Source organism: Ranitomeya variabilis, chromosome 1 (assembly GCF_051348905.1).
Source record: "Ranitomeya variabilis isolate aRanVar5 chromosome 1, aRanVar5.hap1, whole genome shotgun sequence".
Lineage (NCBI taxonomy): Eukaryota > Metazoa > Chordata > Amphibia > Anura > Dendrobatidae > Ranitomeya > Ranitomeya variabilis.
Genome location: NC_135232.1, coordinates 674,080,006 through 674,106,318, shown reverse-complemented (window position 1 = coordinate 674,106,318; position 26,313 = coordinate 674,080,006). Strand labels below are relative to the sequence as shown.

The following is a 26,313-nucleotide window of genomic DNA, read 5'->3' as shown; positions in this document are numbered from 1 at the left end:
TTGGGCATTCCAGTGACCCTGCGCTGTGTGATGAAGAAAGACTGATCCTCAACCGAGACTGGCATCGGTGGTGATAACCTGCCACCGGAGAGGAAGGAATTCCCTCGTAGGATGGACGCTGATAGCGTCCACTAGGTCAGGGACTGCGTCACCTTGAGAGGCAGTAGAATGGGCAGCGGTCCTCTTGTCCCAAGGAGACAAGAGGGCCAGCTGAAGGGTATGGAACTGGGTAAAAAGGACTACCTCCATGGCAGCAATCATCTTCCCCAGAACTCTCAAGCAGGACGTAGGGGCAGATGAACTGGTCGCTTTAGAGAGTGCTTTGGCCGTGTCGAGCCTCATACCAAGAAACACCAGGTGCTGAAGTGGGGTCAGGGAGGACTTCTCTCTGATAACAATCCAGTCTCAGCAGGATGGCCCCTTGATCAAAAGATCGTACAAGTAAGGGATTATGAGAATCTCCTTGGAGCGAAGGATGGCCATGACCTTCATGAATACTCTGGTGGCAGAGGCCAGGCCGAAGGGAAGAGCCGTGAACTGATAGTGGTCCTCCTGGATCGCAAACAGTAGGAATCGCTGATACTGAACACAAACAGGAATATGAAGAGAAGCATCCTGAATGTCTACAGAGCAAAGAAATTCTCCTGGTTCCATGGAGGCAATTACCGAACATAGGGATTCCGTCTTGAAAGGACGCATCAGAACATAACGGTGTAGGCGCTTGAGATACAAAAATCACACGCAGCGATCCATCTTTCTTAGGGACTAAGAAAAGATTGGAATAGAACCCTGAAAACCGTTCGTTCCAGGGAACGGGTACGATTACTCCTGTACGTAGTAGGGAAGAGACGGCCTAAAGAATCCCTGGGGCCTGAGATGGGAGTCTTGGCGGGAGAGACAGAAAGGAACGTCTTCCTTTGGGCAGGAAGAAAAGTCGATTTGTAACCGGACATAACTATCTCTCTGTCCCAGGCGTCGACCATCGACAACCATGCATCCTGGAAGAGAAGAAGCCGGTCTCCCACCCTGGAAAGATTCTCGGGTGGGGGTGACCCGTCACATTGAGGAGAACCTGTTGGTGCAGGACCCAGAGGGCATGGAGGAGTGACCCTTTGGCCGCCAGTGAGGTGCAGGTTTGAAGGACGGCTTCTTCCTTTCCCCTTGGGTGGAAGAGCAGTCCTGCTGGGAGTAAGACCATGAAGAAGAGAAGGGCCGAAAGGAACAAAAATAAAGTGATCTCTTCCTATTGAAAGGACATTTAGATCTGGACTGGGGAAGAGAGGTGCTTTTCCCGCCATTAGAATCCAAAGTTATCTGATCCAGTTTGGACACGAAAAGCCTAAAGCCTTGAAAAGCAAGGTTAGTGAGAGACTTCTTTCTGCATTCGAAGGTTTCAACCAGAGAATGCGGCATGTAGCAATGATGTTGCTGTTTGCCCTGGCAGAACAACAGGCCGCATCCAAAGAGGCAGTCAGAAGATATTTGCAAGCATGGGCAATCTGGTCTGCCAATTCTGCGATCTCAACTGGAAGAGCTACCGCTAGGATGCCCTGGGCGAAGCATACTTGCCCAGGCAGACATGGACTTTGCCACCCAGGTGGAGGCAAAGATGGAACAGAGTGAGGCGCCAGCTGCTTCAAAAGCTGATTTAGCCAAGGACTCAATCTGCCTATCCGTAGTGTCCTTAAGAGATGCACGGGCCGGCAGAGAAGAATGTCTTGGAAGACCGGCAAGAAACCAGGGGTCTACATTAGGGGACTCTGCCCATCTACCAACAAGGTCAGGGCTAAAGGGATAAGGAATGTCTAGCTGCTTCCTTCCCAGGAAGCGCTTGTCAGGATGTTCCAAGTGTTTCGCCATAATAGCTTCAAATTCTCTGCGATTGGGAAAAGTCCGGGATGGACGTTTTACCCGCTTGAAGGAGGCAGTGCTCCTGAGTAGGTGCCTCATCCTCCTTTAAATTCAGGGTTTATGTAATTGCCAACATAAGGCTATTGACCACATCCTGCATTTTTGAGACCTGGTCCTGTCACGCCGCCGTCTTCCCCCGACTCCCGCTATACTCACCTGTCTGCGTCGTCCCGGCGTGCTCCTGCTTGTCCTTCGGTGTCTGCTGCTCTGCTCACGCGGCCGGCTTCTGCTCCCCGTCGGAGGCCCGCACACTCACTTCAGCGGCGCACACTTCCCATCTTGATCTGGGTAGCTCCTTCCAGCCTCCTCTATGGTCTTGGAGGACCCTGACACGGAAGGTAACTGCCCGCACTGTTTATCTGCCCGCCTCTTCCTCATGACAGTGCCTGACTCTCATTTGTATCTTTCAAGTAATTTGGTTCCACGTTTCTCTGCTCAGCTTTTGCTCTGCTCTGTGATCCGTGCTTCCCCGTTTCTCTGCCCTTTTGTCCGTTACCTTGTCCTTCTCTTTTGCTCCCTTCCAGTTCCTGCCTTCTTGTGTCTCCAGCCTGTCCGAGTTCCCGTCATCCCGTCATTCCAGCCTGTCCATGTTCCTGTTACCTCGTAATTCCAGCCTGTCCGTGTTCCTGCTATCTCGTCATTCCAGCCTGTCCGTGTTCCTGTTACCTCGTCGTTCCAGCCAGTCCATGTTCATTAGGTGTCTTTCACCTCTCCTGCCTTTCCCTGACCCCGCTCTCTTTCCGACTCCCTGTCCCTGGGTACCAGTTGCCGTGGCTCCCCTGGACCTGTCCCTAACGCTCCCTGTACAGGGGGTGGTCCACCTGGTCTACTCGCAATAGGGAAGTTCGCTGTCGCGGTCCAGTGGGTTCACCTTTGGAATCCCACCAGCCCTTACAGGTCCGAATCATACTTAGACTGGGAATCCGCATCCGACCCAAAAGCCGCCTCAGAGAATGGGGCATGGCGAGGGCATCCTAGAGGATGCAGAAGGACCCGGGGAACTGGAGGAGGAACTGGAAAGAGCCCTCTTCCTTTGCTTTGTACTGATCTGTTCCTTCAAAGGGCATGGTCAGCTGCGTGCAAATCACCGTGAGGCGTTTGGCGCACTGGTGGCGGCAGACAAATGTGGAAGATGCCCCAGAACCTGGACCAGGAACTGTGATACTTTTGTCAGGTCAGAGATCGACTGTGAAATGGCAACAGCCCACTCCGGAGGAAGGGGTGTGCTCTAAATCCCGGACGTTAGGGTGCCCCTGCGGGACAGACATGGTGGAAGGGCTGCAGGAGGAGCATAAAGGGGAAGGCGGACCTGAGGACCAATTCCTTTTGCAGAGGGCACAGGCGTAATGAATCACAGTTGGCTTAGAGGGGCAACGAGAAGCCTCTCTAGGGTTGAGCATAAGTAGAGTCTTGTTAATACTGCTGGGAAGGGCTATTTGGGGGGATAGAAAAAAAGGAGAAAGAGAGAGGGTACAGCCTGCTCTTTATCTCCGATGATCAGCAGTGACTGTGTGGCCGCCTGTGTCCTCCTGTAGCAGGCGTTGAGAGGCTCCGGTGAGCAGAGAACTGCAGAGGCGATCCTATCCGCTGAGGCACAATCTGGAATGGAGCATCGCCTGTGCTGAATCCCAGCAAGCACGATGCACTGTGGTGGGTGTGCTTAAAAAGCCAAGAGTGAGGGAAATGAAAGTAACCCTCCGATTGGCTGAATCGTCAGGGGCGTGTACCGGCAGGGAAAGGAAGCTCTGTGATAGGAGCAAAAGCGCGCAGGGAGACGGGCGCTGTGGAGCAGGGAACGTGGCCAAGTCTGCGGCCAAGGCAAGCCATTCTATTGGGCTGAAAAGGGCGGGATTCAAAATTGCAGTGGTGAGTGGCCAGAGGAAGCCTGGAGGAGGCGTGGCCAGGAGGGGGGGGGGGCTAGTGGGCCACAGAGTCTCAGGTCGGCCAGGAAGAAATGGCCGCCGCCACGCAGGGCTATACAGAATTATAGCCTCCCTGCCCCATAACAGGGAAACTATGGATAACAGTGAAGCTACCTGTCGCGCTACGGGGAGGGAGTCATACATACCTGCAAGGTGAGCCCCGGTCCTCTTCACCGATGAGGATGTCATCAGGAGCCCCCGGGTGTAACCACCATCTTTCTCCCAGCCCTCTCCAAGGAGAGGGGTGGGGAAAAGGAAAGGACTGGCCACCGGGAATACCGGTAAGGGTGACAGGAGGATTAGGTCCTGCCTACTGGTCCGGGAGTGGGTGATGTGGGTGACACCACACTGCTCTCTGTCACATAAGTGTGGGAAAACAAGGTGAGAAATTACCCCGTTACACTGAAGATGAAGAACAACCTGAAAGACAAAGGAAAAAGGTTATTAAAACATCACAGGTTACCTGAAAAGGAAAACTGCGGACCTAGGATCAGATCCAGGTCCACCTCCTACAGACACTAAGCTTAAACTGAGGTACTTTATGCCGGCTGGTGGGTGTATAGTGCTGGGGAGGAGCTATTTTTTTTTGTGCATAGTGTCAGCCCCTAGCGACAGCAACATACACCCATGGTTACCTGTGTCCCCCAATGAAGCAATAAAGTAAAATCCTGAAATACAACAGTTTTCATTTTGACCCGGACACTTCCTATCCGCCAGAGATGACAGAGTCTGCAGGAACCATCACTCATAATATGCGAGGATCATAGATCACCTCCTCCAACTCTCTGCACAATCACCCCTGCAAAACTCACAGAGCATGCCTAGAAAATTCTCACACAAAATATGCATGCATATACAACACTTTCCTTACCTTGAGTTCTTCTCCGTTATTTGCAGAATTAGCACGCTCAAGAGCCAAGGATTCCTCCTTTTGTTTTACTTCCATTTCCTTTTCTACAACCCTAAAACGATAACACAAGATAAGGAGCTATTGGACCATACGCAAGAGGTCATATGTCTTTTAATATATTCTTTATTTAGTAAAAGTACTGTCAAGGAATCCAGAAATATAACGAATAGGGCTATTCTCAAAGGAAAAACAACGAAAAAAATATGGGAACCCCCAAGAGTGAACCCACGTGCACATCGCCAGCTACAGTGGTCATTCTTCATAATCGTTCTCACACTCACCAATAGGTCAAACATGACTGCTGGATGTGACATTGGGACAGTCCTTGTCAGTGACATAACGTGATGCTTCTGCAAAATCTCTAACAGGGCACCCCATTATCACAGGTCTTTAATAAGATTGACCTTCTTTATAGGGTCCTTTTATTCTCCAGTGCCCCTGCAACCCTTGCACCCACAATAATTACGTCTCTGTTCATTGTTTGGTACAGGATTACAATCTATGGGAAAGTGACTTTTCTTGTAGATGCTGTACGTTTTTAATGACACCCACCAGACAACAACATTAATAAAAAAAATGTTGGTAGCACTTACTTTTTCTTTAGCTCATCCATGATAACTGAAGCGGAAGACTAAGAAAAAAAAAAAAAAATTATGAATCTTTATGAAATCAAAGAATGATATTCTACTTACAAAATAAAATAAAAAATGTGATCAATAGGATTGATATAGCTTTAATTCGCTTCCACCACGTGCCCCTTTTTCTGACCTGCGTCTGGCTGTAAGGCAACTGACTGCAGCAGAACCCTCCCCTCCTTTTTCTAAGCTCCACCTCTAAGATAGTCAACAGACAAAATATAGCAGCAGGTGATCGACAAAGTGTGTTCTGTGAGATTTCTACAAGTTTAGGCTTCAAGTGTAGGCAAAAATTCTAACAAACGGACAAAATTATTTTCTATTTACTGTTATTATTTATTTCTACGTTATTCATTTTTTTTTAATCTGTATTTCCTGCCTACAACCAAATGAAAAAAACAAAAAACACTACATAGAAGATTTTAAGGAAAATAAAGTTGGAAGAGTGTATTGGAATAACAGGACTCTCACTATAGGCTCCTCCGTGCTATCCTTTCCAGTTGGATGCAGGCAGAGTATACAGATTCCTGACATTGGCACTTAAAGACAACCACATGCTATCTGACATTCTGACATGTACGAGAACCCTTCGTCAGGCCGTGAGATATACTTTGTAGTGGTCTTATCCGAAATATATATTATCATTGCCGCAGATATAACAATAGCACACATAACTGGTACCTGAGCTTGCATCTGAGAAAGATATTTCTGTGCCTGCATGGAGAGGGCTTCATTTTGATTTCGTAAATCCTTTAAATGAATGAGAAAAATAGACAAATAGTTCTGTAACTCCGGAGCATGCGCACATACGAGAAGAAATTGGGACGTACAACTAGATTCAGTGCGCATGTCTGGTAAGCTGATTGTAATTGATTGATTGAGTATGCTCGAAAAAATATGTTCGACTCTACACGGCTGAATGTCTGGCAGCTGTTCGACAGCCGCAACATATGCAGGGATTGCCTACTTGTTAGACCATCCCTTGTGTTGTGTTGAGACTGTCAAACATCCATCCAGACTTGAACATATTATTCAAGCATGCCGAAGACACTAAAATAGCACCCAAGCACGCTCGCTCACTTATCTCCACCCCTATGACTGATTGTGGTGCAATCAAAGTATACAAAAAGATTTTTTCTTGCAACAAATACTGGGATGTTTTGCTTGAGAAAAACATGTCAGTGATGCATGTGCATCACTAACAAGACATATACCGTATTTTTCAGACCATAAGACACACAGGACCATAAGATGCACCTAGGTTTTAGAGGAGGAAATTAGGGAAAAAAATTGAAGCAAACAAAAATGGTTAGTTCTGTACTGTAATATCCCCTATCCTGGTATGCATTGCTCCCTCATCCCTATCCTGGTGAGCATGGCCCAATCCTGGTATGATTGGCACATCCCTGTTCTGGTATAATTGTCCCCATCCCGGTCCTGGTAGGATTGGCCCCAACCCGTTCCTGTTATGATTGGCCCCATCTTTTCTCTTTTATAAATTGGCCCCATCCCGTTCCTGGTTTGATTGGTCCCATCCTTTTTCATTCATATTTGGCCCCATCAGGAAAGATTAAAAAAAACAAAAACATTACACTCACCTGCACGGCACTCCCTCGCAGCGTCCGGTGCAGGGCAGGCAGCCACATCATGCGATGCTCACAAGCAGAGCACAGCTGCCAGAATACTTACCGGGACCGTTCATCGCAGAGAGCTGTGAGTATGCATTCCTCTTCAATAGCGCGCACTGTCAGCTGCCGGCTTTCTGCTGCTGCTGGCGGTCACGTGTGCAGATACGTAAGAGAAATGAATATTAATTTCTCAAGTATCAGCACATGTGACCGCCGGCAGCAGCAGGAAGGCTCCGGCTGACACTACGCGCTACTGAAGAGGAAAGGAGATTTTTGTGTACTCACCGTAAAATCTTTTTCTCCGAGTCATCATTGGGGGACACAGGACGAATGGGTGTTATGCTGCTGCCACCAGGAGGACACTAAGTTAAACACACACAAAAGATTAACTCCTCCCCTGCAGTATACACCCACAGGCTGGACAATCCAGAGCCAGTTCGGTAACAAAGCAGTAGGAGTAAACCAGTTAACAAAAAACAGAAAACATGTCATAGTCAAAACACAGACTGAAAAGAACAGTCGAGCCAACTAGGCTAACAGGGAGGGTGCTGTGTCCCCCAATGATGACTCGGAGAAAAAGATTTTACGGTGAGTACACAAAAATCTCCTTTTCTCCTACGTATCATTGGGGGACACAGGACGAATGGGACGTCCCAAAGCAGTCCCTGGGTGGGTAACCAAAAGTTATAAATGCTGTGCGTGCCTACGAGCTACAGATGAGACACAGCCGCTTGTAGGATTCGCCTACCGACGGAAGCATCTGCCGAGGCCTGAAAATGCACATGGTAGTGTTTCGTGAACGTATGAAGACTGGACCATGTAGCAGCCTTGCAGACCTGTGCTGCCGATGCCTGGTGCCGGATGGCCCAGGACGCGCCGACCGACCGGGTAGAATGAGCCTTGATCCCCGGAGGTGCGGCGTGACCCTTGACACGGTAGGACTCTTGGATGGCGGAACGAATCCACTTGGCAATGGAGGCCTTGGAAGCGGGAAGTCCCTTCCGTGGCCCTTCCGGAAGAACGAACAAGGCGTCTGACCTACGGAGAGACGCAGTCCTGGAGACGTAACGTCTGAGACCCCTCACTAAGTCCAGAGTGTGGAGCGCCCTTTCCGTGCGGTGGGAAGGAGCAGGGCACAGTGAGGGAAGGACAATCTCCTCATTAAGATGGAAGGAGGAAACGACCTTCGGAAGAAAAGTCGGGCATGTCCGCAGAACCACCTTATCCTGGTGGAACACGAGGAAAGGAGGCCGGCACGACAGAGCTGCCAGCTCAGAGACACGTCTAATAGACGTGACAGCCACGAGGAAGGCAATCTTCCAAGACAAGAACAGCAAAGACACTTCATGCAAGGGCTCAAAGGGGGGCTCCTGAAGAGCACAGAGAACTAGGTTCAGGTCCCATGGTTCCAAGGGCATCTTGTACGGCGGAACCATATGAGAAACACCCTGGATGAAGGTCCTGACCTGCAGCCTGTTTGCAATCCTTCTCTGAAAAAGAACCGAGAGAGCAGAAATTTGGCCTTTAAGAGAGCTGAGGGAAAGACCCAAGTCCACTCCTGATTGGAGGAATTCCAAAATGTGAGGGATAGAAAAACGAAGGGGGAAACGTCCCCGCTGCCTGCACCAGGCGAAGTATGCCTTCCAGGCGCGGTGGTAGATGCGCATAGAGGAAGGCTTGCGTGCGCGGAGCATGGTAGATATCACCGTCTGGGGCAACCCTTTCTGCCTCAGTACCCAGGACTCAACGGCCACGCCGTTAAACACAGGGCCTCTGAGTTCGGGTGGTAAATGGGCCCTTGAGACAGGAGGTCTGCGCGGCTCGGCAGCCTCCAAGGTACGTCTGAGACCAGTTGAACCATCTCGGCATACCATGTCCTGCGCGGCCAGTCCGGAGCGATGAGAATTACTGGAATCCGTTCTGCCTTGATCTTCCTGATCACCTTTGCCAGAAGAGGGATTGGGGGAAAGATGTATGGGAGTCTGAAACCCTGCCATGAGAGAACGAGAGCGTCGGCTCCGAAGGCTGAGGGGTCGTGAGACCTGGCCATGAAGACAGGAACCTGGCAATTGAAGCGAGATGCCATTAGGTCCACGTCCGGGGTCCCCCATCGAGAGCATATCTGGTAAAAGATTGCGGGATGGAGAGACCACTCTCCGGGATCGAGGCTGTGGCGACTTAGAAAGTCCGCTTCCCAGTTTTCCACGCCCGGGATGAAGACTGCTGAGAGTATGAAATAATTAGTCTCGGCCCAGCGGAGAATGAGCGTCACCTCGGCCATGGCCGCTTTGCTGCGAGTGCCCCCTTGGCGGTTGATGTAGGCTACCGCAGTGGCGTTGTCGGACTGGACTCTGACCGCACGGCCGGAGAGGAACGGCTGAAAATGATGGAGAGCCAGTCTGATTGCCCGAATCTCTAGTATGTTGATGGGCAGCTGGGACTCCTGCGGAGACCAGCGACCCTGAGTCGAGTGGCGCTGGAACACTGCACCCCAGCCGAAGAGACTGGCGTCCGTTGTGACAACCAGCCAGTGCACCGGAAGGAAGGACTTCCCCCGAGTCAGGGAGGACCTCTTGGTCCACCACCTGAGGGACTGTCGGATTGGGCGAGAGAGAAGGAGACGGCGGTCGAGCGAGGCAGGATTCCTGTCCCATACTGCCAGAATGGCGTGTTGTAAGGGACGAAGGTGGAAAACCGCAAAGGGCACTGCCTCCATTGCCGCCACCATCCTGCCGAGAACCTTCATGGAGAAGCGTAGGGAGTGAAAGCGAGGTTGAGTAAGCTTCCGGACTTCTCTCTGTAGAGTGGATACCTTTCCCGGAGGTAAAAGTACTAAACCCTGAGAGGAGTCTAGGATCATTCCCAGGTAGGATATGGTTTGGGCCGGGACTAGGGAAGATTTTTTGAAATTGATTTTCCAGCCCAGGCGCAAAAAAGTATTTATCGTGATGTCTACCGCCTCTGAGCAGGACCGGAAAGAGGAGCCTTTTATGAGAATGTCGTCCAAGTAGGGCAACACCACTATGCCCCGAGCATGCAGAATGGCCACGGCAGCTGCCATGACCTTGGTGAACACCCGAGGAGCGGTGGCCAGCCCGAAAGGTAGGGCGACGAACTGAAAATGGTGCCCCTGGACCGCGAAGCGGAGAAAACGCTGATGAGACGGTAGAATGGGGATGTGCAGGTAAGCGTCCTGAACATCTAGAGATGCAAGGAACTCGCCCTCTTCCAGAGAGGCAATTACCGAGCGGAGGGACTCCATACGGAATTGACGTACACGGACGTACTTGTTGAGAAGCTTGAGGTCCAATATTGGACGTACTGAGCCGTCCTTCTTTGGTACAATGAAAAGATTGGAATAAAAACCTTGGTACCTCTCGTTCTGGGGCACCGGAATGATGACCCCGTCTTCCCATAGCGATCTTATGGCCTGAAAATACTGACGGACCCTTGCTCTGGGAGGAGGGGACTGGAAGAAACGAGATGGGGGAAGAGAGACAAACTCTATGTTGTAGCCGAAGGACACCAGATCGCGGACCCATCGGTCGGGAACTACCGAGAGCCACGCGTCCCGAAAGAGGAGTAGGCGGCCGCCAACTCTGTCTGTGTCCTTTGGCGTTTGCCAAAAGTCATTGAGGTGGAGACCTGTTAGGTCTGGGTCCTCGGGATCCCTGTTGTCTGGGTCTGCCTCTCCAAGAGGGAGAAGGTTTGTAAGACGGCTGGGAGGCCCTGTCCCTGCGCTGACCTCTCCCGACGCCGGGAGGCGCGGAGGAAGGATTGGACCAATTGGAGCCGAAACGGAAATATCGGCCTCGGCCCTGTTGGTTGCGAAAGGGACGAAAGGTTCGTTGCTGGGGAAGGAATTTGCTCTTTCCCCCTGTGGAGTCTGCGATTATTTTATCTAGTTTGTCCCCAAAAAGGCGTTCGCCCTGGTAAGGAAGGGACGTGAGAGATTTTTTGGAACCTGAGTCCGCTTTCCAGTCCCTGAGCCTCGGGGGGTAGGTCGGCGTGAAGTGCTGTAGAGGCTAAAGACTCAGACCAATGGGTCATGGCTTTTGCAACCCATGTGGCGGCAAAAGAGGGGAAGAGAGAAGCCGAAGAAGCTTCAAAAGCCGAGCGAGCCATCTGTTCGATTTGTCTATCAGAGGGATGCTTAATGGACGCGCCCTCGGAGGAGGATAGAACCGCCTTAGTGGCTAGCCGCGACACTGGCGGGTCCACGGAGGGTGACTGAGACCACTCCTTAGCAAGGTCCTGAGCAAACGGATACTTCAATTGCATAGCCTTTTGCCCTGAGAAGCGTTTATCCGGACAGACTCTATGGAGATCGACAATGTCCTTGAATTGAGGATGCATAGGAAAAAATCTATGAGCCTTAGTAGTTCGCCCGAATGACACGGGATGAACCGCCTTGGACGGGGTTTCCTCCTCTAACTGTAGCGTCTGACTTACAGAGTCTATAAGAGAATCTAGGGTCTCTTGGTCGTGACGATACTCTGGGGAACAGGACACGCTGGATGCGTCGTCCAGAAAGGATTCCCTGCTATGAGCTGGAGATGAGTGACGAGAGACTTCGCTCTCTGAGCCGGAGGGCTGATCACGGACCGGAGATATTACCCTGGACCTCTTTCTAGATGAGTGAGGGCTTCTGGAAACGGTACGACCTCTAGGCCGAGAGGGGTTCTTAGGTCGCGTTGCATCATCCGTGGAAGTGCCCTGGGTAAGGGACGGCTCACGGAGGGACTGTATCGTCCTTTCCAAGGATGCCACAGAACGAGCAAGGGAGGACGCCCATGCGGGGGTACTAGGCTCAGTACATTCCGGGTCAGAGGCCGGAGTATCCTGTGCTGCAGACATTTCGCAGGCGGAGCACAGCGGGGTAGTGTGACCTCGGGGTAGAGATACCTTGCAGGAGGTGCACACAGCAAAAATAACAGAGTGGGTCTTTCCAGTCCGTTTTTGCTTAGACTGTGACATCTTTTCCCTTAAGTGAGTGTACTGGTAGGGGAAGAGACAATCGTAGTGAGTGCGTCTCACCAAGTTCAGCGATGCTTGGCAGGGAGATCCTGAGGTCCTGTGCGCTGTGGTGCTGCAGAGCCGCCAGCGCACTTCCTGGTCCAAGATGGCCGCCGAGATGTGGAAAGGGCGCTTCTCGGGAACGAGAAGCGCCCAGAGAGAGAGAGGGGGCGTGTCGTGGGCGGGCGGTGGATTCCCTGCAATGCGCGTCAGAACGCTGCCGTTGTAGCGCCGCCCTCCTTGTATGAAGGAGGGAGAATGATCGCCCGCGTTAGAGTCCGGCCCAGGGCCGGTAAACTGTGCCATCGCTCTAACAGAGCGCCGGATTGCCCGCCATGCTCCCATGATAAGGCTGCCCCGCGGCTGCAGCGCCGCCATAGAAAGGGGATAAGGGATCCCTGAACAGGCGTCCTCTGACAGCTCGTCGGCCCCCGCACTTACCTTGTGCGATAGGGCCGATGCTCCATCCACCTTCACCTTAGTAGGGAGAGGGTGGAGAGCTTCTGCCGCCGTGCAACATCCGCTATCTTCAGTGGTGGTGCAGTGGGCGGCTGCACGGACGCCATATCATTAGTCCGGCTGTGCCCTGGCTCCAGGAGACTTAGGTGGATGGTTAGTCCCCGTGGTCGCCTGAAAAGGAGGGAGGGAGATCGGAACGCTGAGGAACCGTCGCCACACTGGAAAGTGAGCCAGGGCTGGCATCCATCGTCGCGGGAAAGGATACAGGAGGAACGCTCCGTGTACTTGCCCGTTGTTGGTTCGGGAGAGATCAGAGCTGAAAATTTGCCTGTCGCTCCCTTCCGTTAAAAATCAAAAAAAAAAAAAAAAAAAAAAAAGAATTGGTGGGGTCCTGAGGACCCAAGTGCCTCCTGAGACACTAAGTAAGAACTGGCTCTGGATTGTCCAGCCTGTGGGTGTATACTGCAGGGGAGGAGTTAATCTTTTGTGTGTGTTTAACTTAGTGTCCTCCTGGTGGCAGCAGCATAACACCCATTCGTCCTGTGTCCCCCAATGATACGTAGGAGAAAAGCATACTCACCGCTCTCTGCGAAGAACGGTCCCGGTGAGTATTCTGGCAGCTGTGCTCTGACGTCCCTGCTTTGCACTGCTTACAAGCATTAAGCAGCTGCTGGCACCAGAGCAGGACACTGCGAGGAAGCACCGTGTAGGCGAGTGTAATGCTTTTTTTTTCTGTTTTTTTTTTTTTTTTTTTTAAATCTTTCCTGATAGGACAATGGATACCAGGATGGGGCCAATTATAAAAGAAAAAGAATGGGACCAACATTCCAGTAACAGGATGGGGCCATTTATACCAGGGATGCCAGAAAAATGAATACACATTGACCTCCATGCCCATGGGCGTGGAATGCAGTGCATATTCATTTCTCCACTGTGAACCGATGCTCCACCGAAACCGCTCCCCCATCTCCCTACCACAGCCAGAGCCCATACATCCATACTATAAGATGTACCCCCCATTTTCCTCCACATTTTGGGAGGAAAAAAGTGCGTCTTAGGCTTCTTTCACACTTGCGTCAGTACGTGGCCGTCGCTAAGCGTCTGCGCGACGTACCGACGGATGTTGTGTAAATTCGGCACAACGTGGGCAGCGGATGCAGTTTTTCAACGCATCCGCTGCCCATTCTAAAGTCCCGGGGAGGAGGGGGCGGAGTTCCGGCCGCACATGCGCGGTAGGAAATGGCGGACTCGACGTACGAAAAAACGTTCCCTTGAACTTTTTTCGTGATGACGGTCCGCCAAAACACGACGGATCCAGTGCACAACGGACGCGACGTATGGCCATACGTCGCGATCTGTCTGCAATACAAGTCTATGGGAAAAAACGCATCCTGCGGGCACATTTGCAAAAAAAATACGGTTTACACACACATTTTATCTATCTCAGGACGTGACAGGTTCCCTTTAAAAGTTGAACTGGACTTTGATGAGGTCATAAATCAGCTCAGGGGATAAGAATGACAGATAAAAGTACAAACTGCTCAATCATAGTGCGCTCACTGGCAATTCTTAGATAACTCATTCTGCAGCCATACAGTGAAAACACAAAGGCTATAAAAAGGCAAACATAAAAATGTTTAATGATCATTTTAAAAGGTGTTTTCCACGTGGGTAATTCCATTTATACACATCGGGAGTGGATAGAAGCTACTACATGCTGGATGGTCAGGTCACAGGTTGTGACTGCCGACGTCATGATGATTGACAGCAGTAATCAGCAGGGTGCCGGCTGCCACTCTGCAGGAAATCGGCTGTTTCACCCCACTGACAGAGCAGCAGGAAGAGAAGTAGCTGCGCTTACCGGCATCGGGCACAACAGGCAGCTAGATAGCAACTATCTGCCTGTTAGTCCTCAGGTCCATAATAAAAAAGTAAATAAATAATACTGGAAGATAATTGTAATCCCAACTATTTAAAAGCAAATTTTTTTTTTTATTTTTTTTTTTTGGGGGGGGGGGGGGGGGAGGGGATCACAAACATCACACTAAGGCTGCCGTCACTAGCAGTATTTGGTCAGTATTTTACATCAGTATGTGTAAGCCAAAACCAGGAGTGGGTGATAGAAACATATGCACCACTTCTGTATTTATTATACTGTTCCTCTAATTGTTCCACTCCTGGTTTTGGCTTACAAATACTGGTGTAAAATACGGACCAAATACTGACCGTGTGACGGCAGCCTAACAGCTCGTAATTAGTCAACATTTCCCTGTGCAATCTAAACAGATCCATGATTCCTTCACAGATGATAGGGAATGCTTTGAAGTTAACACCCCAAACGTAAAAGGAAAAAATAACTACATGTTAAAAAGCACCAAAAAACTAGACTATTTCACATAAGGAAAATAAAACCGGACATTTAAGCATGATGTGACACATATGGCAGCCACTCCAAGCAGCTCAAACTAGATCAAGGGATCTGTTCACCTCCATCGCTGTTGGATTAGGCTGGGGCTACATGGTGACAAGTCTTGCAGCCTTAAAGGGGTTGTCGAGGATTTTCACAATAGTCTGCAGACTTATGAATGCTTACATTGTGCACAGCGCACGCTGTGAGATCTGTCCAGTGCCACTATCAAGGTTGAGCGATCATGTGACCACTAATATCTGCCTTGCATATGTCCGGCCACAGTCGAACTAGACGTGTCCGGCCTCGCTCAATGCAAGTGAATCGAGAGATGTCACACATGTCTAGTCAGAATGTGGCCAGGAGTATTCATATCACATACTTGTGGTCTCAATGCCGGTACTTGAAGCGCGTGCTGCACACAATGTGAGAGTTCACAAGTCTGCAGACTTTCATGTAAGTCGGGCGAGTCTTTTAAACTTTTTCTCAAAGAAGAAGGTTTTCCTTTCCCAAACCAAATTTGGGTGAAGGTAAAAAGAAGCAAGAACAAGATCCATATAATGCAAGTGTGAACCAAGACTAATGTTTGTAGTGGAAACAAAACATCACAATGGAAATCACGAGTCGCAAGAACACCACATGCTAATGGGAATATGAGGGTTTCTTGTCGGACCTCCATAAGACAGTACCTGCACCTGCATCTGAAGGCTCTCGTTCTGTCCTTCACTCATGAGCTGCCTGACTCGCTGATCCAACTGCTGGTTAGCCACCATGGTGTCTGTAAGTTTGCTGTGCAAGCCCTGGACTTCAGCCTCCTTGGACATAAGCTTTCCTTGAAAGTCTGTCAAAAAAATAAGACCATGCTTATTGTATATGCACAATATACTGTATAGAAAAAGCATACAAAAAATCAAAGTCACAAAAAAAACAAAACAAAAAAAAACAACACACTAATGACCTTGCTGGCTTATTTCTAAATCGGACATCCTTTTCCTTAGGTAGCCTTCAACTTCTTCCCATCTCCTTTCTGCCTCTTGCTTCTGAGCCTTAAAAGCAAAACAAAAAATTTAAAAAAAATTCACAACAATGGCTGACAACCTCCAGCTAAAAGCAGCAAATATCTACAGAAAACACCTACACAAGTTGGAATAGGGACCAGAAGCATCTACACCACCTTTTGCCTCATGTCCTGAACTAGTAACGCTTTGTACCATATAGAAGTCATAAATGCAGAGAGTGTGACCCCCCCTTAGTACCACTTGGACATTTCGGTCTCTGTAAATCATGATTTGGCCACACTGACGGCCCACCTTTTAACATGACATTAGGGTTAGGTGAAATGCACCTCTATATTTGCCTTGGTATAAATCAGGAGTGGCCAACTTGCATCCTGGGGTCCACATGGGGTCTTTGATGCCATTCTGTGCAGCCCCTAGCTATCTGGGCACAGAAGTGATTGTGGTTGAAGCTAACACGTACAGTCATGGCCAAAATTATTCACACATCTGCAATTCTGTCAGATAATACTCAGTTTCTTCCTGAAAATGATTGCAAACACAACTTCTTTGGTATTATAATCTTCATTTAATTTGTCTTAAATGAAAAAACACAAAAGAGAATGAAGCAAAAAGCAAAACATTGATCATTTCACACAAAACTCCAAAAATGGGCCACACAAAAGTATTGGCACCCTCAGCCTAATACTTGGTTGCACAACCTTTAGCCAAAATAACTGCGACCAACCGCTTCCGGTAACCATCAATGAGTTTCTTACAATGCTCTGCTGGAATTTTAGACCATTCTTCTTTGGCAAACTGCTCCTGGACCATGATATTTGAAGGGTGCCTTCTCCAACATGCCATTTTTAGATCTCTCCACAGGTGTTCTATGGGATTCAGGTCTGGACTCATTGCTGGTCACCTTAGAAGTCTCCAGTGCTTTCTCTCAAACCATTTTCAAGTGCTTTTTGAAGTGTGTTTTGGGTCATTGTCCTGCTGGAAGACCCATGACCTCTGAGGGAGACCCAGCTTTCTCACACTGGGCCCTACATTATGCTGCAAAATTTGTTGGTAGTCTTCAGACTTCATAACGCCATGCACACGGTCAAGCAGTCCAGTGCCAGAGGCAGCAAAGCAACCCCAAAACATCAGGGAACCTAACATGTTTGACTGTAGGGACCGTGTTTTTTTCTTTGAATGCCTCTTTTTTTCTCCTGTAAACTCTATGTTGATGCCTTTGCACAAAAAGCTCTACTTTTGTCTCATCTGACCAGAGAACATTCTTCCAAAATGTTTTAGGCTTTTTCAGGTAAGTTTTGACAAATTCCAGCCTGGCTTTTTTATGTCTCGGAGTAAGAAGTGGGGTCTTCCTGGGTCTCCTACCATACAGTCCCTTTTCATTCAGACATAGTACGGGTTGACACTGTTGTACCCTCGGACTGCAGGGCAGCTTGAACTTGTTCGGATGTTAGTCGAGGTTCTTTATCCAACATCCGCACAAACTTGCGTTGAAATCTCTTGTCAATTTTTCTTTTCCGCCCACATCTAGGGAGGTTAGCCACAGTGCCATGGGCTTTAAACTTCTTGATGACACTGCGCACTGTAGACACAGGAACATTCAGGTCTTTGGAGATGGACTTGTAGCCCTGAGATTGCTCATGCTTCCTCACAATTTGGTTTCTCAAGTCCTCAGACAGTTCTTTGGTCTTCTTTCTTTTCTCCATGCTCAATTTGGTACACACAAGGACACAGGACAGAGGTTGAGTCAACTTTAATCCATGTCAACTGGCTGCAGGTGTGATTTAGTTATTGCCAACACCTGTTAGGTGCCACAGGTAAGTTACAGGTGCTGTTAATTACACAAATTAGAGAAACATCACATGATTTTTCGAACAGTGCCAATACTTTTGTCCACCCCCTTTTTTATGTTTGGTGTGGAATTTTATCCAATTTGGCTTTAGGACAATTCTTTTTGTGTTTTTTCATTTAAGACAAATTAAATGAAGATAATAATACCAAAGAATTTGTGTTTGCAATCATTTTCAGGAAGAAACTGAGTATTATCTGACAGAATTGCAGGGGTGTGAATACTTTTGGCCATGACTGTACTTTGCATGACAGAAAACGAGTGGCTCGAGGTGCCAGATCTGGAACCCAAAGTATTAACACCCTCAGAGGCCTCATTCACACATCAGTTTTTTTTTTTTTCATGTACAAGAAAAACAGACCAAGCTTCATCAGTAATTTTCATCACAGTTTCATCACAGTTTGGTCCGAGTGTCTTTTTTTCTCCACATACAAAAAAAACTAAGTTTTAAGTCGTTGAGTTTACATTAAGAATTACCCGCCAAGATGATTCTTTAGGCCTTCAACAAGGAAAGTACAAAAAAAAAAAAAAAAAGTGTTTTGTGCCAACATTTACAAAGATCAGCAACTTTATTCTTCTGTGTATTGACCAGTGGGAGGGATTGTGTCTTGTTTTGAGCACCAAGCTGACTTATTGGTACCATTTTGGGGTAGATACAATGTTTTGATTGTAGTTTATTGCATTCTTATGGTGAGGTGCAATGCCCAAATAACAGAAATTCTGACATTTCAGGTTTGTTTTTTGTTTTTTTTACTTTCTTTATGGCATTTGCAGTGTTAAATAATGTTATACTTTAATAGATCGGACTATCAGCGCGGCAAAAATTAACATGCGTTTTATGGTATGTTTTTTTAACACTTATTTTAATAGGGAAGGGTGGGGTGATTCAAACTTATGCTTTCCTATTTTCGTAATTATTCTAAAATCTTTTTTAAAATTACCTTTATAGTTCATCTGCTATCGTTTGATAGCTTGGAGTATACACTGCAATATTTTGGTATTGCACTATATATAACAAATAACGTTCCTCTATTGCTGAGCTTCACAGGAGGACCAAAAAGGTGACAGCGGAAGCTGTCAACAAGCCCCCGGCTGCCACGGTAGGACATCGTTGAAATAGCAGTGATCAGTGTGTACCTGCCCTGTGCATAGCGAGCTCAGCTTCTTAGGCCGCTCCATACACCCCCATTCTCCCCATGACGTACAATTATGTCCTGGGGAGGGAAGGGGCACTAGTTTAAGAGGGAAAATTTAAGTTCTTCTTAAAATACTCCATTTCATCTTCTCGTTCTGTGCCTACATTACCTACTTGTACAACAGATGAGCAGGCTCTGAGTACAACTGCATGAAAGTCTTTTTGCAAGGCCCAATTAGTATCAGCAGGATCAGACCTATCTAGTGATGAACACGAGTGGTTTTGCACCTTCAGTCCAGCAATCGTCTGCTCGTGGTTCTTTTTCTGCATCTCCTCTTGTGCCAGGTTACCGTTTTTATCATTCAGTTCTTTGACAAGTCGGGCATAGTCCTGCCGAAGCTTAGTGAGCTCACTGGATTGCCTAGAAACCATAAGAAAGAAAGAAAAAAGAAGCTTGTGAGTGTTATTAGGATCGTTAGTGGTATTAAAAGCTTACGCAGAAGAAAAACATACTTGCTTTCCATCTGGTTGCTGGCGGAGCTCACAGCATCTCGTAGAATACCGTTCTCCTGCTTCAGGTGGTTGATTTGGCTCTCCAACTGCTCGCGGACCTGCTGAAACTACAATACATGGTGCGCTGGAGTCATATGTATGTGATGACTTAAGGAGCAGCATTTACCACTACACAAAGAATATCTAGAAGAAAATGCATTATTATGGAGCGACTTGCCCCAATAATTTCACATGCCAAAAGGCCTGTAGTGGTGAGCACGGTGGCTTTGTAGCATTAAAATCCAACCAGGGCCGCCTCCCCCCCACACAACTCGGCTGCCCCCACCCACAACTCCTATGCCCTTCAAGGCCACCTCCTTCCCCCAGCAATTCCTATCCACCAAGGCCGCCTCCTCAACGCTTGTCCAGCAAGGCCACCTCCTCCCCCTGACAACTCCTGCCCACGAAGGCCGCCTCCTTCCCCCAGCATCTCCAGTCCACCAAGGCCGCCTCCTCCCTATACAACTAATGTCCACCAAGGCAGCCTCCTCCACAGCAACTCCTGTCCACCAAGGCCACCTCTTCCCCCAGCAATTCCTATCCACCAAGGCCGCCTCCTCAACGCTTGTCCAGCAAGGCCACCTCCTCCCCCTGACAACTCATGTCCACGAAGGCCGCCTCCTTCCCCCAGCATCTCCAGTCCACCATGGTCGCCTCCTCCCCCTACAACTAATGTCCACCAAGGCCGCCTCCTCCCCCAGCAATTCCTATCCACCAAGGCCGCCTCCTCAACGCTTGTCCAGCAAGGCCACCTCCTCCCCGACAATGCCTGTCCACCAAGGCTGCCTCCTCCCTCCTTACAACAACTGTCCACCAATGTCGCCTCCTCTCCCTTACAACGCCCGCCTATCCACCAAGGCTGCCTCCTCCTCCCTTACAACGCCCGCCTATCCACCAAGGTCGCCTCCTCCCCCCTTACAATGCCTGTCCACCAAGGCCCTCTCTCTCTCCTCCCCAAGCAAATAATGTCTACCGAGGCTGCCTCCTCCCCACACAAATACTGTCTACCAAGGCCACCTCCTCCCCACACAAATACTGTCCACCAAGGCCACCTCCATACAACAAGGTTCCAATTTTCTACAATATTTATATTTGGGAGGGTTTTTTTTAACAATTTTTGGGGAGGGATTATAGTTCTAGTCAATACAGTGAGTGATAAAACATACAAGGCTCCAATTTTCTAGGTATATAGTAATGTATGTTTTTGTATTTGCGAGCATTCTTCTACAATAAAAAAAAATTAATAAAAATGGGGAAAAAAAATACTGACTTTATACCCTTCACCTCAAAGCCTGTTTTCACCTTCCTGACAGGCCAAATTTTACAATTCTGACCACTGTCACTTTATGAGGTAATAACGCTGGAACGCTTCAATGGATCTCACAAATTGTACTTCATGATAGTGCTAAAATTTCTTCAATATGACTTGCATTTGTGAAAATATCAAAAATGTGGGAAAAATTTGGAAAATTTTGCAATTTTCAAACTTTTAATTTAATTGCCCTTAAAATCAGAGTCAATTCACACAAAATAGTTAATAAATAAAACTTCCCACATGTTTACTTTACATCAGAACAATTAAAAAACATTTTTGTTAGGAAGTTATAAGGGTCAAAAGTTGGCCAGCGATTTCTCAATTTACCAACAAAATTACAAATCATTACTTTTTGAGACCACATTACATTTGAAGTGACTTTGAGGGGCCTATATGAATGGAAATACTAAAAAAGTGATCACCATTCTAAAAACTGCACCCTTCAGGTGCCTCACATGAATTAATGGAGTGTGGAAGGAAAAAAATGAACACTTTCACAAAAATTTTACTTCAGAGCCTAATTTTATTTTCGCAAGGGTAGCAGGAGAAATTGCACAACAAATGTTGGGGTCCATTTCTGCCTGAGTGCACAGATACCCCATATATGGGGAAAAACTACTGTTTTGGCGTATGGCAGGGCTCAGAAGGGAAGGAAAGCCATTTGACTTTTTGAATGTAAACTCTGCTGGAATAATTAGCGGACGCTATATTGCGTTTGGAGAGCCCCTGATGTGCCTAAACAGTGCAAACGCCCCACAAGTGACTCCATTTTGGAAAATAGTTGAGCACCTTGAAATCCCATGTGCTTCACAAAAGTTTATAATGTTGAGCTGTGAAAATAAAAAAAAATTCCCATAAAAATGTTATTAGCCCCAAATTTGTTCTTTTTACATGGTTAACGGAAAAAATGGACCCAAAGATTTGTTGTGCGAATTCTTCCGAGTACACCAATTCCTCAGGAAAACTACTTTTGAGGCACAGTGCAAAGGTCGGAAGGGAAGAGTGCCATATTGGAGTTCAGATTTTGAGCACTGGTTTGAGGGTTCAATGTCATATTGGTAAAGCCCCCGAGGTACCCGAACAGTAGAACCCTCCATAAGTTACCCCATTTTACAAACTACACATCTCAATTTATCTAGGGGTGCAGTGATTATATTGACACCACGGGTGGGTCACAGAATATTATACCATTGGGCAGTGAAGAAAAAAGGAGATTTTTGTGTACTCACCGTAAAATCTTTTTCTCCGAGCCACTCATTGGGGGACACAGGACCATGGGTGTTATGCTGCTGCCACTAGGAGGACACTAAGTAAACAGAAAGATTAACTCCTCCTCTGCAGTATACACCCCTTCACTGGCTACAATTTCCCAGTTCGGTAGTAAAGCAGTAGGAGCATGAACAATGACAACCTATGTCAAAAACGAAGAAGTAACAACAACAAGCCAAACAGGCTAACAGGGTGGGTGCTGTGTCCCCCAATGAGTGGCTCGGAGAAAAAGATTTTACGGTGAGTACACAAAAATCTCCTTTTCTCCTACGCCTCATTGGGGGACACAGGACCATGGGACATACCAAAGCAGTCCCTGGGTGGGTAGCAATATGCTAATACCCCATGTACCACTGACTTACGGCTAAGGAACTGCCGCTTGCAGAATGCGCCTGCCAAGGGCGGCGTCTGCAGAAGAGAGAGAATGAATGTGGTAATGTTTGGTGAAAGTGTGCAAACTGGACCATGTCGCAGCCTTGCAGACCTGCTGTGCTGACGCCTGGTGCCGAATGGCCCACGAGGCGCCCACCGACCGAGTAGAATAGGCCTTGATCCCAGCCAGGATAGGCACACCCCGGACACGATAGGATTCTTGAATGGCTAACCGAATCCACTTAGCTAGAGTAGCTTTGGAAGCGGGAGAACCCTTCCTGGACCCTTCTGGAAGTACAAACAGGACATCCGACGTGCGGAAGGGAGCCGTCCTTGAGACGTACCGACGAAGAGCCCTCACCACATCAAGAGTGTGCAGAGCCTTTTCAATGCGATGGACTGGAGCCGGACAGAACGAAGGCAAAACAATCTCCTCATTGAGGTGGAAAGGAGAAACGACCTTGGGAAGAAAAACGGGAGAGGTTCTCAACACTGCCTTGTCCGGATGAAAAATTAGAAACGGAGGGCGGCAGGAAAGTGCCGCTAGCTCCGAGACCCGTCTGATGGACGTAATAGCCACTAGGAAAACTACCTTCCAAGAAAGGAAGGTCAGGGAAACGTCCGATAGCGGTTCGAAGGGAGTCTCTTGAAGAGCTCCGAGAACCAAATTAAGATCCCACGGATCCAAAGGCATTCTGTAGGGAGGCGCCACACGGGAAACCCCCTGGAAAAAAGTTCTGACCGGCAATCTATTGGCGATTTTTCGCTGGAAGAGTACTGACAATGCCGAAACCTGACCTTTTAGAGAACTGAGAGCAAGTCCCGAGTCCAGGCCAGATTGGAGAAACTCCAATATGGCAGGGACAGAAAATACTAGGGGAGATCGCCCCTGTGTGTCGCACCATGAGAAGAAAATTCGCCAGGTACGGTGATAACTGCGCATGGATACGGGTTTCCTAGCCCTGATCATGGTGGAAGACACCTTGGGGGTGAAACCCGCTTGGCCTAGAATCCAGGATTCAACGGCCAGGCCGTCAAAGACAGGGCCCCTGAGTTCTGGTGGTAAATTGGGCTCTGTGAAAGGAGATCCACGCGATCTGGAAGACGCCAGGGGGCGTCGGCGACCAGCTGAACCAGTTCCGCATACCATGCCCGACGCAGCCAATCAGGCGCGACGAGGACCACTGGTACCCCCTCTGCTCTGATCTTCTTGATGACCCTCGGCAGCAGGGGAAGAGGGGGAAAAATGTACGGGAGGCGGAATTGGCGCCAAGGCAAGACCAGGGCGTCCACTCCGAGGGCCCGTGGGTCGAGGGACCGTGCAAAGAATTGTGGAACCTTGTTGTTCATTCTGGATGCCATGAGATCCACATCCGGGGTCCCCCAGCGATGACAAATCTGCTGGAAAACCTCCGGGTGAAGGGACCACTCGCCGGAAGCGAGACCCTGGCGGCTGAGGAAGTCCGCCGCCCAATTCTCCACACCTGGAATGTGGATCGCTGAGATGGGCGAATGGTTGGACTCGGCCCAACGAAGAATGTGGGACACCTCGAGCATAGCCGTCTTGCTGCGGGTTCCCCCTTGGCGGTTGATGTACGCCACGGCCGTGGCGTTGTCGGACTGGATTCTGACTGGGTGACCAGCCAGAAGATGGTGAAACTGGAACAATGCTAGCCTGATAGCTCGTATTTCCAGGAGATTGATGGGAATACGGGACTCTCGAGTGGACCACCGTCCTTGAGCTGTGTGATGGTTGAAAACCGCCCCCCAGCCTATGAGGCTGGCATCGGTGGTCACCACCAGCCACTGCACCGGGAGAAAAGACCTTCCTAGGGATAGGGAGGACTTCAGCGTCCACCACCTGAGGGTCTTCCTGACCCGTGGGGACAGGAGGAATCGGCGGTCGAGGGACAACGGATTGCCGTCCCATGCCGAGAGCAGCGCAAGTTGTAGGGGACGGAGATGAAATTGCGCGAATGGAACCGCTTCTATGGCAGCTACCATCTGCCCGAGAACGCGCATGATGAATCGAATGGAGTGGGAGACTGGGCGGGAAAGGCCCTGAGCTCCCCGCTGCAAGGCCAAGGCCTTGTCTAGAGGGAGGATGACCAGACCGCGAAAAGTGTCCAGTGTCATCCCAAGAAAAGAGATCCGTTGTGCCGGAACTGGAGAGGATTTTTGGAAGTTTATCTTCCAACCCAGGCGAGAGAGAGTATCCACCGTGAGAGCGACGGACTCCTCGCAGGCTAGGTAAGAAGAACCTTTTATCAGCAGGTCGTCCAGGTACGGCAGTACCACAACTCCCCTGGAATGAAGAATGGCCATGGCAGCCGCCATGACCTTCGTAAAGACTCTGGGAGCGGTGGCGAGACCGAAGGGCAAGGCAACAAATTGGAAGTGTTCTCCGCGAAATGCGAAGCGGAGGAACTGTTGGTGCGGAGGAAAGATTGGTATGTGCAGGTAAGCATCCTTGATGTCTATGGACGCCAGGAATTCTCCTTTTTCCATAGACGCGACCACAGAACGGAGAGATTCCATTCTGAAGTGTCGGATTTTGACAAATTTGTTTAGGAGTTTGAGGTCTAGGATCGGGCGTAGCGATCCGTCCTTTTTGGGGACCACGAATAGATTCGAATAGAAACCCTTGAATCTTTGTTCTAGGGGGACCGGAATGATGACTCCGTCCCTTTGTAGAGCCCGAGCCCGTATTGCCTGGAGGAACGCTGTGGCCTTTGACTTTTGCGGGCAAGACTGGAAGAAACGCATGGGTGGAGGGGAGGAAAATTCTATTTTGTATCCGGTGGACACCAGTTCCCTGACCCATCCGTCGGAAACGACTGAGAGCCAGGCTTGATGGAACAAGAGCAGGCGTCCGCCTACTTTGTTGGTGCCCTCCGGATGATGCAAGGAGTCATTGGGAGGATCTATGGGATGTTGATCCCTTAGACCCGTGTGGTCTCGGTCTGGGTTTCCAGTTACGGTTTGGTCTGTAAGAGACCTGGGCGCCTCGGCCACCGCGCGAACCGCGTCCTGATGCGGAGGCAGAGGATGTAGAAGACCAGTTGGCATTTTGAAGAAAAGGCCGAAATGGAGGTTGCTGTTGGTACCGAAAAGGCCGGGTAGGCTTTTGCTGTGGGAGAAATTTACTTTTTCCCCCGGTGGCATCCGAGATCATCTGGTCTAATTTTTCTCCAAATAACCAACCAGCCTGGTAAGGCAGGGCTGTCAAAGAACGCTTGGAAGCCGAATCTGGTCGCCAATCCCTGAGCCACAGGGCTCTCCTGATGGAGATTGCATTGGCGGCTGCCTGAGCGGCGCAATTAGCTGCGTCTATTGAGGCGCTGACCATGAAGTCCCCGGCCTGGGCTATCTGGTTAGCCAGATTGATGGCTTCTGGAGATAAGTCACTAACTTGGATGGTCGAGGAAAGTGTCTCGGTCCAAGAGACCATAGCCTTAGCCACCCAAGAAGCGGCGAAGGAAGGGAAGAGAGAGGCTCCTGTGGCCTCAAAGACGGAGCGAGCCAGATAGTCAATCTGGCGGTCAGAGGGGTTCTTAACGGAGGAACCGTCAGAGAGAGACAGGATGGTTTTTGACGCGAGCTGTGACACAGCCGGGTCCACTGAAGGGGACTGCAGCCAGTCCTTGATCAGTTCCCGAGAAAAAGGATATTTGGCCTTGATGGACTTTTGCCCTATGAAGCATTTATCTGGACGGTCCCTATGTTTTTGTACAATCTCCTTAAACTCAGGGTGAGTGACAAAAACCTTTTGAACACGTTTAGTCTTTTTGAAAGACACCGCGTGTTCGGGTGCGGATACGGAGTCCTCAGTCACCTTCAGGGTCTGGTTGACTTCCTCGATGAGAGAGTCGAGAGACTCTTGGGAGGGAGAGGATTCCTGAAAGTAGGAATTGTCA

General features: G+C 49.1%; 1 protein-coding gene across 11 annotated transcripts in view; it reads right to left on the bottom strand.

The window, feature by feature from the left end:
- Window positions 1–26,313, bottom strand: part of KTN1 (kinectin 1) — a 158,019-nt gene that overhangs the window by 87,184 nt on the left and 44,522 nt on the right. For 8 of the 11 annotated variants that reach the window (XM_077264547.1, XM_077264599.1, XM_077264609.1 and 5 more), the window contains exons 8-14: window positions 19,402–19,508; window positions 19,177–19,309; window positions 15,847–15,934; window positions 15,578–15,729; window positions 6,060–6,128; window positions 5,337–5,374; window positions 4,705–4,795 (exon numbers count right to left, since the gene is read on the bottom strand). In XM_077264547.1, coding sequence (XP_077120662.1) covers window positions 4,705–4,795; window positions 5,337–5,374; window positions 6,060–6,128; window positions 15,578–15,729; window positions 15,847–15,934; window positions 19,177–19,309; window positions 19,402–19,508 — 678 coding nt within the window. The remainder of the gene's footprint in view (window positions 1–4,704; window positions 4,796–5,336; window positions 5,375–6,059; window positions 6,129–15,577; window positions 15,730–15,846; window positions 15,935–19,176; window positions 19,310–19,401; window positions 19,509–26,313) is intronic. The other 3 variants (XM_077264558.1, XM_077264584.1, XM_077264637.1) reach the window with 1 other exon arrangement.